General features: G+C 38.1%; 1 protein-coding gene across 4 annotated transcripts in view; it reads right to left on the bottom strand.

Moving 5' to 3' along the window:
* The window catches only part of PDSS2 (decaprenyl diphosphate synthase subunit 2), a 288,760-nt gene that overhangs the window by 123,681 nt on the left and 147,383 nt on the right, over positions 1-17,696 (bottom strand). For all 4 annotated transcript variants that reach the window (XM_011282517.4, XM_045057896.1, XM_045057895.1 and 1 more), the window contains exon 3: positions 8,072-8,270. In XM_011282517.4, coding sequence (XP_011280819.1) covers positions 8,072-8,270 — 199 coding nt within the window. The remainder of the gene's footprint in view (positions 1-8,071; positions 8,271-17,696) is intronic.

Genomic DNA, 17,696 nt, shown 5'->3' on the forward strand with positions numbered 1-17,696 from the left:
TATGACTTATTTCACTTAGCATAATACCCTCTAGGTCCATCCATGTTGTCACAAATGGCAAGATTTCATTCTTTTTTATGGCTGAGTAATATTCATACACACACACACACACACACACACACACACACACACACACACACCATATATAGCATATGGTATATATATATTCATCTTCTTTATCTGTTTATCTATCAGCAAATTTTCTTTCTTGTAAGAGAACATTAAAACGTCATTAAGGAAAAATCTAACTTTACTAAGACATTAACCATACGTAGAGAACTTTAAAAAACTTAATACTGTCCCAGAGAAACATTTATCACTACCTCCTCCTCCACACAAAAAATTCTTATTAATGATTAGTATTATCCTTAATCAATTTAAGTTTCTGGGAATTCATTTAATAAAATTAGTCTTCTTCTGAGATATAACTTTACTTTCTTTAAAAAAATAAACTGCCGGGGTGCCTGGGTGGCTCAGTCGGCTAAGCATCTGACTTCGGCTCAGGTCATGATCTCACAGTCCGTGAGTTCGAGTCCCGCGTCGGGCTCTGTGCTGACAGCTCAGAGCCTGGAGCCTGTTTCAGATTCTCTGTCTCCCTCTCTCTCTGCTCTTCCACCTCCACTCATGCTCTTTCTCTCTCAGAAAATAAACATTAAAAAAAATTTTTTTAAACCCTATTTATTTACTTAGTTATTTATTTAGAGTGTGCAAGAGCATGAATAAGGGAGAGGGGCAGAAGGAAAGAGAGAGAAGTATCTCAATCAGGCTTGAGACGTGGGCTCGATGCCATGACCCTGGGATCATGACCTGAGTCGAAATCAAGAGTGGGATGCTCAACCGACTGAGCCACTCAGGCTCCCCTAAACTGCCAAGTCTTTAAATAAAAGGAATTGATTCTCAATATGGAAGATTTATTTTATCAAAGATAACTCTTGACTTTCAAGAACTTTACCCCCTATAATCAGTTTAAACTATTGTTCATATATATGGTTTGGAAATCATCTATTAGGATTAAAAGAGAGCTAGTAGAAGCCTAGAATGGCAGAAGATCAATTATAGACCCCTGGACATGGTATTCAAGATCTTTCACAAGAGCTGATGCAGTGAAGTGTCTTTTGAAATTGACCTTTGGGGGCGCCTGGGTGGCGCAGTCGGTTGAGCGTCCGACTTCAGCCAGGTCACGATCTCGTGGTTTGTGAGTTCGAGCCCCGCGTCAGGCTCTGGGCTCGGAGCCTGGAGCCTGTTTCCGATTCTGTGTCTCCCTCTCTCTCTGCCCCTCCCCTGTTCATGCTCTGTCTCTCTCTGTCCCAAAAATAAATAAAAAACGTTGAAAAAAAAATTTGAAATTGGCCTTTGTAGAGCCTTCAAATTTTGAAGAACAAGGTGCAAAAGGATCCTTTTTTTTTTTTTTTATGAACAGAATGATTCATAGAATAAAGGCTTCAATCAAACACACAACTATCAAATTAAAAAAACAAAACAATATACTGTGGGCCTAAAAAGGAAAAAAACCTGCTCACCAGACAAAAGTCAATAAAATGAAAATCTAAAAGTACAAAACTGTGCAGAGACCATGAAGGTACAGGACTCACTGAAGAGGAAGGAAATACCTAGTCATTCTTACTTCAAGAAGCTTCAGGCTTAACTGTTGCTTGGATATGCTAAGTTTTTGTTTTGTATTTTTTTCTTTTTTTTTTAATCAAATACTGCCACTGAAATCCAGTGCCTAATGGAGCAGATGGTGGAGGTCTTAGTCTCTGGAACATTTATAGTGATGCTTCTGAATGCAAAACACTAAGAGTGGATTTCACAAACCATGAATCTCAATTGATTTTGATGGGAGTAAAGCCTCCATTTTCCCTGAACTTGAACCACACTAAAAGAAAGCATGTGTGAATGATACAAGATAGTTAAGAAAAAGGAACACATTAAATATCATTCCCATAAAGTGAGTGGTTAAAGCAAGTGAATACTTGTTTGTGTCATTACAGCATAATTATATTTGTGCTAAATACCACCATCTTAACCTTATATAAGATTTCATCAGAATAGCTTAAAGTAAGTTAAAATGAATGATTAGAGAAAACAGAAATTTGTCTCAAGGCAGTAAGTCTTGTTTTAAGGTATGGGCCAGGCTGAGAGCTAATTACAAAAATATGGATCTAGTTACTACATCCAGAATATCTCTTCTTCTTAGGTATGTGGGTCTAATCCATGAGTGGCCAGTGTATACGACTACAGCTAGTCATGTATGGTACAAGACACCCGGAAACCACAAGAGGCCTGTACCTTCTGAGGTCTTCTCCTTCCCTAAGACCCAAAGTTCATCACAGACCACAGCAGGCATGGACAAGAGGCAAGACGGATGATGCAGTCATAGAATGGCTCTCCAAGGCAGTGGATCAAACACCCTTCTGCTAACATGTGAATTCCAGTAAAGGAGAGAATTTAGTGAGACCCATCACAGTAGACTATACACACAGAAAACAGGGCAATTTGAGGGTAAATAAAAAGAATGCCCAAATGGTAATAAATCTCTAGTGGGAGATCTGAGATTCTCTATTATTCTATTTTATGTAACCATTTCTTACTGGTTTCCTTTTCACATGAATATAAACTGTATATTAGAGGTACCCTACCATTTTCTCCCTAAAAATCAGCAGATCGGTCTCATAAAAAATACAGCCAAAAGTGTGATGGGGAGATAGGGCAAAATGCTATTTGTCTTCCAGTGTCTATTATCCGTATCTTTCAGATTTTTGGCTGCGCATGTGGCTCCCCAAAATGAAGTTTATATTTCCTAGCCTCCCTTATAAGTAGGTGTGGTCATATAATTCAATTCTGGCCAGTAAGTAAGCAGAATGATCTTGAGCAACTTCTGAGAAATGTCTGTAAAGTGGTGATACTATAAAATTTATCAACCAAACTGGGACACTTGAGAGTAAAAGTGAGTGCTAAAAAATTAAAATTTTACACTTTTTGAAACATGTATTTATTTTTTAAAGTTTATTTATTTTGAGAGAGAGAGTGAGTGAGCACACATGCATTAGTTGGGCAGGGGCAGTGAGGGGGCGGGAAGACGCCTGAGCAGGCTCTGTGCCATCAGCACGGAGCCCTGTGCTTAATAGGCTGAGGCACTCAGGTGCCCTGAAACACATAGTTATTAACTAATAAATGATCTTATTATGTTGGTGGACTTGTTAACAAGTTCTACTCAAAAACTATTTTCAAAAATGAAATTTAAAAAGAAAGAAAAATATATCCATGTACATTGCAACAAAATAAAAAAGAACTTTATATTGATCATCCGAGTATTAAAAAATAACCAGCAAAATAATTATTCTTGGTAAATATTCACATACTCTAATTCATTGCTAATCTTGTGTAACTAGCATTTTTCTGAAGAATGTGCTTTTATCTTATTTTTTTTGAAAGATTTTATTTTAAAGAAATCTCTACACCCAATGAAGGGCTCGAACCTACAACCCCGAGATCAACAGTCACATGCCTCTACTGACTGAGCCAGCCAGATATCCCTGAAGAATGTGCTTTTAAACATACAGCATTTAGGGGCACCTAGGTGGCTCAGTCAGTTAAGCATCTGACTTCGGCTCAGGTCACGATCTCATGGTTCATGAGTTTGGGTCCTGCATCGGGTGAACACGAGCCCCAACTTCAGGTGAACATGAGCCTCACTTTGGATGAGCCCCACTTGTCTCTCTCTCTCTCTCTCTCTCTCTCTCTCTCTCTCCCTCCCTCCCTCCCTCCCTCCCTCCCTCCCTCTCTCTCTGCCCTTGCTCATTTGCTCCTTTTCTCTCTCACACAAAAAAAAAATTACAAAGAAAATATGACATTTAAAAATAAAACTGCCAGCAATATTCTTCACAGTTGCAGTTTATGACTAATATGAAATTACTGATATCTTCGTTTGGTTTTATTGGTAGACCATAATATTTTTAATTGAGAAAATGCTCATTCTACCAGTTTTGAGTTACCTGGTAAGCTCTAAGCAAATTTCCAAAATGGAACAGAAACTCAATTCTAATTTTTTAAAAAAATTTTTAAATGCTTATTTATTTTTGAGAGAGAGAGAGAGAAAGAGAGAGAGAGAGAGAGAGAGAAAGAGAAAGAGAGAGAGAGAGAGTATGAGTGGGCAAGGGGTAGAGAGAGGGAGACAACAGAATCCACAGCAGGATCCAGGCTCTGAGCTGTCAGCACAGAGCCTGTCGCGGGGCTCGAACTCAAGAACCGTGAGGTCATGACCTGAGCTGAAGTCGGACACTTAACCTAGTGAGCCACCCAGGCGCCCCCTAATTTTTTTTAAGTGGGCTTCATGCCCAGTGCAGAGCCCAACACAGGGCTTGAACTCATGACCCTCAGATCAAAACCTGAGCTGAGATCAAGAGTTGGATGGTTACCCAACTGAGCCTGCCACCCAGGTGCCCCTCAATTCTGATTTTTTTAATATTGTAAAGTGTAACTATTCTAGCCCAAATATTTTCAAGGTACTGTCTTTTTGCTTCCTTCAGAGTACCTTCTTTTGACAAATATTTTTATAAGACAAAGCTTGTCAAATAAATTGTCTCTACGATTCTTTTGAATGCTTTGCTAAAATTAGATGCTACAAAATCTAGGCCTTCTCAATTTCATTTCATTCATGTGTGTGTATAATTTATTCAAAATAGGCGCACTACCAAAGGATTCTTCCTGCAAGGTGAGATATTCCAAATCACAATTACATAATTTAAAATTTTAATCTTGGGTAGCATTTGAGTTCTTACTATTTATTTTGTTGTGCTCCTTCCTTGCTTTTACAAAGAAAAAATCCAATGGGATTTTCATTAACTGTAATTCCTTGATTGTTTAGGGAATTCATTATAATTCCCTAAAAGTTTCATTTTGTGTTCTATTTGTTGAACCCTCGATTTCAGATTTCCAATGGATTCTGAACAAGATGTCATCAAAATTTATAAAAAAGTTCAATACCATTGTTGGGCATAAAGATTTTGATAATCTGATGAATGACAGGCAACAAAGACAGAAGGAACATACTGCAGTGCTGAACTATGTTTTGTACTCAACACCAAAATCCCCCAAATCATGTAGTTCAAAGACTTGAACATAAAAATACTCGTAAATATTTATAACAATTCCATCTATTGCAATTAGTAGAATGTGGACACTTGTTTGGATGCAATTATGAGTTACGGGTATGCCACAACCAGTTCCAAGTACTCCACAGGAATCTCAATGTAGTAAGAACCTTGTTTTTACCACAACACTGTGTGTACCTCAGCAAAATGTGTACTTGTGTTATTATTATAAACTAGTAATTTTATCTTCCATGTTGTACTTCAAGCTGAATTTCGGATCTCACTCATAATGGCTTAATCTCTGGTAGAATATACTTTCAGAAGCTTTACCTTGATTCCATGAATGGATGAAAAAAATAAAACATTTTTTGAATTAACTAAAATGATTCAATTATTTGAAGTACCTGATGACAGTCAACTAAAACTGGAATTATTTAACTGTTTGCAAAGTTTTTCTTTGGCTAATGGGGCCAAGATATATAAAGTTATCGCTTCCCTTATTCCTATGTGCACATAAAAACTTGTAGTCGAAGGGTGCCTGGGTGTCTCAGTCAGTTAAGCATCTGACTCTTGATTTTGGCTCAGGTCATGACCTCATGGTTCACGAGTTCAAGCCCTGCATCGGGCTATGTGTTGATAGTGTGGAGCCTGCTTGTGATTCTCTCTTTCTCTCTGTCCTTCCCCTGCTTGCTCTTTCTCTCTCTCAAAATAAATAAATTTAAAAAACCCCACAAAACCCATAGTCGAAAATGAGTGAAATTAATTTAGAAAAACAGACATCTGTCTAAACAAAAGTTAGGCTTCACAGCGAGGTATGTGTATATACCTTCTGCAGTGGCATGTGTGAAACCCTCATCCTCAGGAAGTCTTCTTAAAGTAACTGCTAACTTTGGAAATAGATCCTGATACTTTTTCAGCAGATTTGATACTTCTTGTTTTCATGCGGTCAGTGATAACAAAACGGCCTCCACAGTGGATAGTAAATGCCAACATTTTATGAGAATTACACATTCCTTACCAACTATCTTAATACTTAAAAAAAAAAAAAAGAAATATATAGTTTTTAGCTTATTGTTGCCAGAAGGGTTCACTGCAAAAAACAAAGCGTTGCCAAACAATCAAACAGTTACAGGTTAACACCGCACAAGCAAGGGTGCTCAGTCTACTCTCTACCGCCTCCCCTGATCAGCCTTGATTTTCCATACGTAACTCACAGACACCTAACTTCCACCTTACTCTGCTTCCTACTGAGCTTTTGGACTGGTGACTTGGTGACTCTCAAAGGACATACATGCGCCGCAGTGCAGTTGGCTGATACATCAAGTGGCCCACTGCTGGGCCAGCAGTGCCAAAAACTTCCACACCTGATACAGGGAGAAGTTAACTGTTAACCTCGACATTCAGGACACTTCGTTGTACCACCAACTGCCTTGTGTGCTATCCTTGATTGGGAGGTGTCTGGAAAGTTATTTCTGCTTGTCCTCCAGATTTAATATCACCTTACCATGAGAACACTCCCCACTGTACACGGTTCTCACATACTATTAGCTTAGATGAGACAAAAACTGAGGCGGAGGTTGGAAGTATAAAGTAGACATCTATGAAACCCATCCTGGCTCATTCTAATGTAATTATTAATCGTCCTCTGTTAAAAAAAATTCCAGGACAAATGTTAAGTCAGATGGGATTCTGGGACAGCAGACATATACTGACACTTTCCTTAGCAAACCAGGATGTACCCTCATTTGATCTTTAGGAGGAGACCTGTCCTTCTCTGTCCTTCCTCCTCCTCCTTTCCTATTGACCGGAGTGAGAACATGATGACAGCTATTTGGGGCCATAAATAAAGTAGTAAGACAGGGATGGCAGAGGAGTAAGACAGAAAAAGCCCAGGTTCTTGACTTTGTAGACTCAATCCTGGACTGTTTAGTCCTGGATGTTTTTACATGAGAAAGAGTGATTCTGTCTTGTTTAGGCCACGGTTATTTTACAGCTAAACCTGATTCAAATTCATATATAAGGAATAACTCTATAATCTTTCTAGAAAGCGGCTTGCCAATACGCTAAAAACGTTTAAGCCCTTTGAACCACTTTTAGGTATTTATCTTAACAAAATAATCTGGAATGAGGAAAATTGATATGTAAAGATGTTTACTGCATATCTATTTATGACAGTAAAAAATTAGAAGCAACTTAAATTCCAAAAATGAGAAATTTGTTAAAGAAGTGATATTACATCTAAATAACTGAATATTGGAGCGCCTGAGTGGTTCAGTCGGTTAAGCATCCGACTTTGGCTCAGATCATGATTTTGCAGTTCGTGAGTTCGAGCCCTGTGTCGAGCTCTGTGCTGACAGCTCAGAGCCTGGAGCCTGCTTCAGATTCTGTGTCTCCCTCTCTCTCTGCCCTTTCCCCGTTCATGCTCAGTCTCTGTCTCACAAAAATAAACCAACAAATAAATAACTGAATATTACGCAACCATTAACAAGTTTGTGAAAAGTGTTAATAACTTGGGAACGTGCCCACATCATAATATGAAGCAGGAAAAAATAGGCAGGATTAAAAAAACCTTATAATGTTAGTTCTCACCTATGTTACAACATGAAGGTAGGAGTAAGCAAACAAACAAAAAGCCTGAGAGGAAATACATCACAATATTAACTAACAGTGGTTGTCTCTGGGTAGCGAGATAATAGGTAATATTTGTTTATAGACATACTTTGTGTTATTTAACCATACTGATATAGTTAACAAATAATTAATTACAACCAGCAGAAAAAGAAGTTAATTTTAAAACTCTTTCTTGGCATTTGTGTTTTACCTGATGTGGACATTGCCACCACCATCATCCCAATTTTACTGAGCATCCACACGTGGGGGGCTGGGGCAGCAGGGCATACAGACCTCCACAGCTCCAGCAGTCAACCAAGAGCCACCTAAAGGTCACCCAGACATAAGCAAACCCTGCCCGGTATTACCTTGGTGTTCTGTAGCAGAGCTAGTCCGTTGCAGGCATTTGCTAGAAGAAAGTCTCCACTCAGGATAGCTATTTTATTTCCAAATTGCATGTCTTTCAGTGGTCCATCAGAGGATTGCAATTCACTTAAATTTACTATCCCACGATGTACGAGGAGAGCAGTGTGGATAAGTTCTGTGATCTCTGCCAAACTTCTTTGACTAAAACGTGAAAGTAAGACTTGTCTGAGTGTCAAGAAAACCATCATATCGGTAATGTCAGACTTCAGTTTTTAACAATAAAATATTTCAATGGCTAGTCTCTCTCTTTTTTAGATTATTCTTTTTTAATGGAGTTTTTAATAGAGGCCTCTCTACTGATCACTTTGGCATCTATACTCAGATTTTATTTTTCAGTATTTACTTATTTTTGAGAGAGAGAGAGACAGAACATGAGTGGGGGAAGGTCAGAGAAAGAGGAATACACAGACTCCAACCCAGGCTCCAGGCTCTGAGCTGTCAGCACAGAGTCTGACATGGGGCTTGAACTCAGGAACTATGAGGTCATGACCTGAGCCGAGATCAAGAATTGGACACTTAACCAACTGAGCCACCCAGGCACCCCTATAAGCAGATCTCGACATGTTCCTTCCCTGGAACATTCCTCACCCTCCATGCCATGAATAACCAGGATTCCTCAGAGAGAAGCTGGGCAGTGGAGGCCACCCTCCAGAGATCCATTTAGATGATCTGTTCTCAGCATACCTTTCCCACCTCTGTGATTTTAGGATATCTAAAAATCCTTACTAGGATCTAATGAAACTCCAATTTAAGGGGGGAACATAACCTGTGTCAAGCATTAAGCCAAGCACTTCTACACATTATCTTTTTTAACCCTAATGCAAAGCTATGGGATTTACAGAGATGAATATATCCATAGTTCTTTTCCTTCAAAGACCTTACATTTCAGAATACAAAGCCAAGATATATATCTACAGTAGTAAAGAAAATAGAGAAGGCCCTCGAGGAGCCTATAGTATAGTACTGTATCAGATGGGATCTCAAGAAATGTTTCTTTTTTAATATTTTTCTATAGTTTGGACATTTTCTCTAATAACAAAAGCATTATTTTAAAATCATAAAAAAATTACTAAAATATTTAAATTTCACAACCATCCTATGATAGGTATTACTAATTCCTTTTTACAAGTGAGAAAATTGCTGCACACCGTTAAATGATTTTCCCAAAGGCACACAGTAATGTAGAGCTCGAAATCTGTTGGAATCTGTTACAAACAGCTCATGTGAATCACACCTCTTGGCTTCCATGCCCCTGTGTTGTCCCATCCACACTAACTCTGGGTTTGGCCATATTAACTGACTTTGGCCAAAAAGACCTTAGCAAACATGACACAAGCAAGCCTAAAAAACGCTTCTGTATTAAGACTCGTCCAAAGCAGTCACATGAGTGACCCTAGGTAGAAGAACCATCTGGTCAATCCACAGAATGTGCAATAAAATGACTATTTCAAATTAGTAAATTATAGGGTAGTTTGCTATGCAGCAACAGATATCTGATACAGAAACTAGTATATCTGGGATGGCGTGCTGTTCAACAAAAGCCTAAAATATGTGTCAGTGGCTTTGAGTCTGAATGGTGGGTTCTAAATGTGAAAGCTAAAGAGACAGCAAATTCTTAGTGGAAGCGAGAAAGGCAGTGAAGAAATTGTTACTGGAGACTGAGAAGGGACATGTTATGTTAGAAGGTAGTGAAACAACTGGCAAAACTATTGCCTATGGTAACTTGAAAAATAGAAAACGTATAATAAAATTACGTATCTGGATAAAAGGATTACCAGGCAGAATGATGAAATGTCATCTGGATTATTTCAGCTGTGTACAAGGTACAAGGTACAAGAGAGATGAGCTAAAGGGAGAATTGTGAGTTTGGAAGCAGTTTAGAGGACCTGTGAAGGAGAAAAGACTTGCTAGGTTGAAAAGAGAACCTTCACATTTCCAGTCTCTTCAGAAAAAAAGACTTCAAAGAAAGAAATGGTATTAGGAAAAAAAAAATCAAATCAAAACTACAGCTATAAGACCTTTTCTAAAGACCTAACAAATTTAAATTGATGCCTGATTGACCCCTTTGGCTAGACAAAAGGTCTCTAAGAATTTTAAGGGTATTGTCCCATAGGAGCCTTATACTCAACCTGAAGTAGACATGTCTACCTCAAAAAAGAACTATGGATATGCCTTTTAGGGTACGGAATGAACGTTAATGACATTCACAGAAATCCTAAAAAGCTTTTGAGGGAGTTGTATGAGCTTCAACTCAAGTGACAGTTGACAGTTCAAAAGGAAGAAAGGAAAAAGAAAAAAGAAAAAAAGGAGCTTCCAAACCAACTTTCCATGGACAAGCAATCAGGCTGAGACAGCTACTCAAATACAAGTATGAGTCATCTTTTTTTTTTTTTTTTTAATGTTTATTTGAGAGACTGTGTGTGAGTGCACGAGTACACTAGTGGGAGAGGGGCAGAGACAGCGAGAGAGAATCCCAAGCAGTCTCCCCATTGTCAGCCCAGAGCCTGACACGGGGCTCAATCTCATGAACCGTGAGATCATGACCTGAGCTGAAATCAAGAGTCAGACACTTAACTGACTGAACCACCCAGGCCCCTCATCTTGTCTCTTTTTTTAATTGGAAGTATAGTTGACACATAGCGTTACATTAGTTTCAGGTGTATAACATAGTAATTTGACAAGTCTATATGTTATGCTATTTTACCACAAGTATAGCTATCTCTAAATCATTTCTTTCTGAAAATTTCCAGGGAAAATAGTTTGGAGGGCAAAGGATTCTGGAGTACAATGGTTGGGGAATCTCTCCCAGGAAACAGTCTGGGCCCTAGTCAAAAAATATTCTTTACTTCTAGAGTAGGAGGTCCTGATAATAGGTGCCCAGCTGGATTTCAGAATTACTATGGGCAAATGATTGTTATGTGCTTCCCAATTCTCCCTCTTTTAAAAAATTTTTTTTAATGTTTATTTATTTTTGACAGAGAGAGAGAAATGGAGCATGAGCCGGGGAGGGACAGAGAGAGAGGGAGACACAGAATCCGAAGCAGGCTCCAGGCTCCGAACTGTCAGCACAGAGCCCAACGCGGGGCTTGAACTCACAGACTGTGAGATCATGACCTGAGCCAAAGTCAGACACTCAACCAACTGAGCCACCCAAGCACCCCATTAATGGAAGTGACTATTGTGGTTGTCTTGTTCCTGACTCACTATTCCAAACTGGATGTGTAGTAATGGTAGGGGTAGTAACTTATCCTTTTAGTTCCTTGGACTGAGGAGCTGCACCCCTGGAGCCACATCCACATCTGGACCTAATGAAACTTATGAGATTATGAGATCACGGACCTTGAGCTTGATGCCATGAAATACACGAGACTTTGGGGCTTAGGGAGGTGGTAAGTATATTTTGCATAAGGAAGGAATGTGGATCACAGGGACCTGAAGGTGGACTGTGGCAGATGGTTATACCAATGTGCACCAATGAATCATACCTCCTGACATCCATGTCACATATCCTCCTTGATTAACTCTGAGTTGATTATATGACTTGTTTGGCCAATAGAAAACCAGCAAATGCAGGATAAAATCCAAAGGTCTTGTAAGTGTTTTGCACCGGGGCTTACCCTCTCGGTATGCTATCCCAAGACTACTTGTGAAGAAACCTAGTCTAGCCTCCTTAAGAATGAAAGGCAACATGGAGAGAGGCCTACCTTTCCTAACCATGCCCACCCTCCAGTTGACCTACCAGGCAAATGCAGCCACATAAATAAACCCAGGAGAAACCAGCAGACGATGAGTTCAGCCAACCTACAGAACTATGAGAAATAAAATGGTTACAGTTTTAAGTCACCAAGTTTTGGGGCAGTTTGTTATGTAACAACATATAACTGATAGAGACTTCAAAGTTCAACCTGTTTCCACTATCCTAGGCTGCTTCCTAGATATGCCAGTTGAAAGATTCTTACTTGACATATCTTTGAAAGCCATGGAAAGAAAAGCAAAAACGAACTACTGGGACCTCATCAAGATAAAAAGCTTCTGCACAGAAAAGGAAACAATCAACAAAACTAAAAGGTAACTGACAGAATGGAAGAAGATATTTGCAAATGACATATAGAATAAAGGATTAGTATCCAAAATCTATAAAGAACTTACCAAACTCAACACCTGAAAAACAAATAATCCAGTGAAGAAATGAGAAGACATGAATAGACACTTTTCCAAAGAAGACATCCAGATGGCTAACAGACACATGAAAAGATGCTCAACATTGCTCATCATCAGGGAAACACAAATCAAAACACAATGAGATACCACCTCACACCGATCAGAAAGGCTAAAATTAACAACTTAGGAAACAATAGATGTTGGTGAGGATGTGGAGAAGGGGAACCCTACTGCACTGTTGGTGGAAATGCAAACCGGTGCAGCCACTCTAGAAAACAGTATGGAGGTTCCTCAAAAAATTAAAAATAGAACTACCCTAAAAAAACAAACAAACAAACAACAACAACAACAAAAAAAAACCCTACCCTACAATCCAGCAATTGCATTACTAGAAATTTATCCAAAGGATACCAAAATGCTAATTCGAAGGGGCACATGCACCCCAATGTTTAGAGTAGTGCCTATCAACAACAACCAAATTATGGAAAGAGCCCAAATATTTACGAACTGATAAATGGATTACGATGTGGTGTGTGCACGCACATGTAATGGAATATTACCCAGCAATGAAAAAGAAAATGAAATCTTGCCATTTTTAGCAATGTACATGGAACTGGAGGATATTCTGCTAAGTGAAATAAGTCAGTCAGAGAAAGATGTATCACATGATTTCATTCATATGTGGAATTTGAGAAAATTAACAGATGAACATAGGGGAAGGGAAGGAAAAATAAGAAAAAAACAGAGAGGGAAGCAAACCGTAAGAGACTCTTAAATACAGAGAACAAACTGAGGGTTGATGGGGGTGGGGGTGGAGTGAGGGGTATGGGTTAATTGGGCAACGGGCATAAAGGAGGACACTTTGCAGGATGAGCACTGGGTGTTATATGTAAGAGATGAATCATTGGGTTCTACTCCTGAAGTCAAGACTACACTGTATGTTAACTTGAGAATAAAAATAATATATAAATAAATGAATAAATAAATAGGGCATTTCATTCAAATTTGAGAAAACTTAGAAAATAAGTATAAAGTATAAGAAAAAGTATCTAAAAATATAAACAATTTTCTCTGAATAAGGTACATTTGTGCTGGGCCATGGGTGATAGGTATGATTTCTATAGCTGGAGATAAAGGGTAGAGAAAAGACAGTGATTAGGAATCCTAGAATAAGGGAGAAGAGAAATCAAGGCTTGGTGAAGGCAAGAGGAGAAAATGTGACCAGAGGGTGAGGAGGTGAGTTTGGCCAGAGTATAGGGTCTGTATGGATAAGTGACTAGGTTACATTAGGATAAAGGGTCTGTACTTTGTTACACACGCAGTGCTTTTGAGAAGGAGGGATGATACATTTTTAAAAAATGATTTAGGAAAAATATTCTGAAGGTGATATGTAGAAGAATATGAAAAAGTAGATAATGAAAGTACAGAGATGGGGGGTGGGGGGAAAGAAGCTATTACAAAGATTCAAGGGAAATGTAACAAAAGGGCTTGACCTAAAGGTCAAATTTAAGCATTTGACTTAGGACAACCTTAAGATATGGAGACAAATAAATACACAATAAACGGTACTAGATTAACAACTATGATACAATAATTACATAAAGACACAATTATATAAAATAAAGGAGCCAGACAACTAGGCATCTACAAAAAAAAAAATCACATTTTTAATTTCCTTTGTTAAAAAACAGTATTTGTAAAAATGACCCAGTGGACATTCTGCACTTGATTACAAATTGGGGAGTAGGAGAAAATGAACCAGTGAGTTAAGCAGCTTCTAAAGAAAGAATAAATTTGTGGTTTCAACGAAAACCTCATTACATCCCAAAGAAAATCACCAGTGATGGAAGCTTAGAGGTCTACTGAGAAGTTAACAGAAAACATTTAAAAACAAACAAACATTTAAAATTATGTTCTAAAAAAGTAACTGAAAGAAAAATGTATTTTTATCCTGTTCTCCAGTTTACAATACCAATCACTGTAAAAATCCACATTGTCATATTTCACAAAAATTGCACAATGGGACTGTGGGCAAGTATATTAACTCAGGAAAGGTTAAGCACTGGGCAGCTGTCTCATTCAGTCAGCTTATGAAAGAACGTAATAAGCAGGCATGCAAAAACTTGTAGGTGTTCTGAATTACCCTGAGGATGAAACTAAGTGATTATGAGCTTTTAATAAAGACACTTCTTATCATAAAGCAGCATTCATTAAATAAATAGCAATCTTTAAATGGCACATGGTCAGAATCAACAAAAACATTGCAATAGTAAAAGTGAAAAGCCATAATTTGTACAATAACCACAATTTACAAAGAACTTTCATTTATATTATCTACTTGTGATTCTAATTACAGCAGGTCTGGGGAGGTCAAATACTTGATCAAGAACATCCAGTTTGTAAAGGACAAAGTTGGAACTCAGAGCCACCTTGTCATAATGACCAGCGATAATTTAAAATGTTTATTTACATAATGAATAGTAAATGAGGAGGGAAAAAAGGCCAAAGTTACCAATGTTACCAACATTGGTATATGCCCACCAAAACGTGTCCAATTTTCATCCCTAGTTCTAAGCACTACAGAAGAGAATTTTCTAGGAGAGAGTATATTATAAATAGATTTGACTCTTTTTGTTGATAATAACTGGGAAAAGTAATCAAGTTGTTTCCAACTCATTTGATCAGAACCATTTATCAAGTGATGTAGCCCGGTCAGGAATCTGGGTAACAGTGCTACTTCTGTCGGTAACATCACACAGTTCAGGGGCAAATTCCTTAAACTCTTAGGACCTGGGTCTTCTTATCACTGAAAGAGAAACAATTCTTTCCAGTTCCCAAATCCTAAGATTCAGGGCTTGAAAGTAAATAATTACCTAGACTGGCAGTTAACAGTTACAAAGAGACAGAAATATTACTAACACTACTTTCCTACAAAAAATAGAAATGAAATGATCTGTCATCTTTTAAATCTGTCCTGCAATTCCACTATCTGGTACTGTGCTCTCAATTTCTAAGATTTTATCATCAGATAAACAACTCTAGATCACATTATGCAAGAGTATAATTTAGTGTACAGCAGAGAAGTGACAGTATGAAAGAATTTGGGAAATTTTTCTTCTCATTATCTTCTTCCTGTTTTAGCCACCCAAAGCAATCTAGTAAACTTTCAATGTACTGGATTTTAAAAATTATCTTAAATAAAAGTCTTCATGCCATTTTATGTACATATATTTTAGTACTCTTGGGTTTTTTTCATGCTAAATCTTGATTGGAAAAGAGTCACAAATGAATACCACTTATGTTAAATAATCAGAGTAGGGAAGTAATTACCACATTGAATGAAACTGAGGATTAATCAATGTTTCTACAAAAATTTCCACCAAATCACTTTCTTTCAGTTATATTAAACAACTCCATCTGTTTTGATCCATTTTGTCCCAACATTTCTCCAAATTTTTTAGCATCCTAGTTTTAGACGTAAGGATGGAAGACATTGCTAGTTACCTTTCCATTCTTATGTTCCTCACTACCAATATATGTTTGATTATATATAAAGTGACAATGTACTCACTTAAAAATACCTCTCCAAGATGTCTTGAGGCTAGTAGTAATCATGTAGCACCATCTGGCCAAAGAATGTAAGCAGAAACCTACTAGGTAGGATTTCTGAGAAATCTCCTGAGTTCCTGATGTTAGGGGACAGATTCAGCTGGTGTGCATCTTTGGCAATCTGGGTTTACCCCTTCTTTCTGTCTGGAAGATGGCACAGCTACCTGGGAGTGCAGAAGAGACTTAAGGATCCTAAAGAGGGCCCCCAACCTAAGGAGAGTAGGGCAGGAAAAACGGAGAAGTCTGAGCCCCTAATAGCTTACTTCTTTGAGAGTTATACCAGCTCTGATGTGCCCGCCTCTAGACTTCTTGTTAGCTGAGATAAACACTGCACTCTTTTAACCTACTGTTGTTAGAGTCCTGTTCTATGAAGCCAGATAGCTTCCTGAAAGATATGCTTAATGAAAACTACACCACAAAAGATGGTAAAGAGTTTATGTTCATACATCTACACTCTGGTTTTATTCACTTAATATTATATCTTGTAGATAGTTCTACATCATCTACAAACAGAGAATCTCCTTGTTCTTCTTCTTTTTTTTTTTTTCTTTTTAAATAGAATCTCCTTGTTCTATTTAACATTTCTATAGAGGTCCACTGTGTAGTTGTGCCATACGACTTTTTTTATTCTTTGCCATACAACTTTTGCTGTCATAGGGTGAGTGATAAATAGATTTCTGTATAAGGAACTTTTAAGACTCGGCCCACGTGTCACTTCTGTGATGTTTTCCCATACTTTCCAGAGTTAACTCCTCCTGTGCTTGAAAGTCTTTGAACATAGCTATCATTTATTGTACTACCCTGTAATTATTTCTTTAGCCATCTATCTTCCTGCTCCCTCTCTCCCTCACTACACTGTAAATTACACTATCCTATTTCTCTAGGCTGGCTACAAATATTTGTTAAATGAATAACTCTTTAATTAGCAATCAATTTTATAAAGGTATAGGGGATTATTCTCATTCCTCCTTTCAAAAGGGAAGGATGATATAAACTAAAAAGTCAGGTTCATAGCATCAAAGTGACCCCAGAGGTCAATTAACCTCAATCACCCCTTTCAGGAATGGATGAGTGATAACTACCTCACAGGAGCCAGGTTTGCTGACAAATAGTTTTAATTATTAGAAATTGTTCTTTATATTAATGTAACGTCTCTTAAAATGTTTTACACTTTTAAGTTGGTGTTAAAACAGAAGGGTCAGTTATGTTTCACTACATAGGCAAGGGAGATAAAAAAACCAATGGAGTCTTCTCTTTCTTTCTCTATTTTTTTTTTCCTTTTTCTTCCTCCTTCCCTCCTTGCTTTCCTTCTTTCTGAGAGGATTAAGAAAACACAGAAAAGTACAGAAAATAATACAATAAATGACTAATATTCCATTTAGAAATAACAAATGTTTGGGGCACCTTGGTGGCTCAGTCGGTTAAGCATCCGACTTTGGCTCAGGTCATGATCTCAGCATTGGTGGGTTTGAGCCCCATGGTGGGCTCTGTGCTGACAGCTCAGAGCCTGGAGCCTCCTTCAGCTTCTGTGTGTGTATGTGTCTCTCTCTCCCCTCCCCTGCTCATGTTCTGTCTGTCTCTCTCTCTCTCAAAATAAACATTAAAAACAACAACAACAACAAAGGTTTACACTGTCATTTAGAACAGTTTTTAAAGACACATTTTAAAAAATGTTTATTTATTTTTGAGAGAGAGAGAGTGCACACACGCACGTGTGTGAGCAGGGGAGGAGCACAGAGTGAGAAGGAGAGAGAGAATCCCAGGCAGGTTCTGTGCTGTCAGCACAGAGTCAAACGT

This window comes from Felis catus, chromosome B2 (assembly GCF_018350175.1).
Source record: "Felis catus isolate Fca126 chromosome B2, F.catus_Fca126_mat1.0, whole genome shotgun sequence".
Lineage (NCBI taxonomy): Eukaryota > Metazoa > Chordata > Mammalia > Carnivora > Felidae > Felis > Felis catus.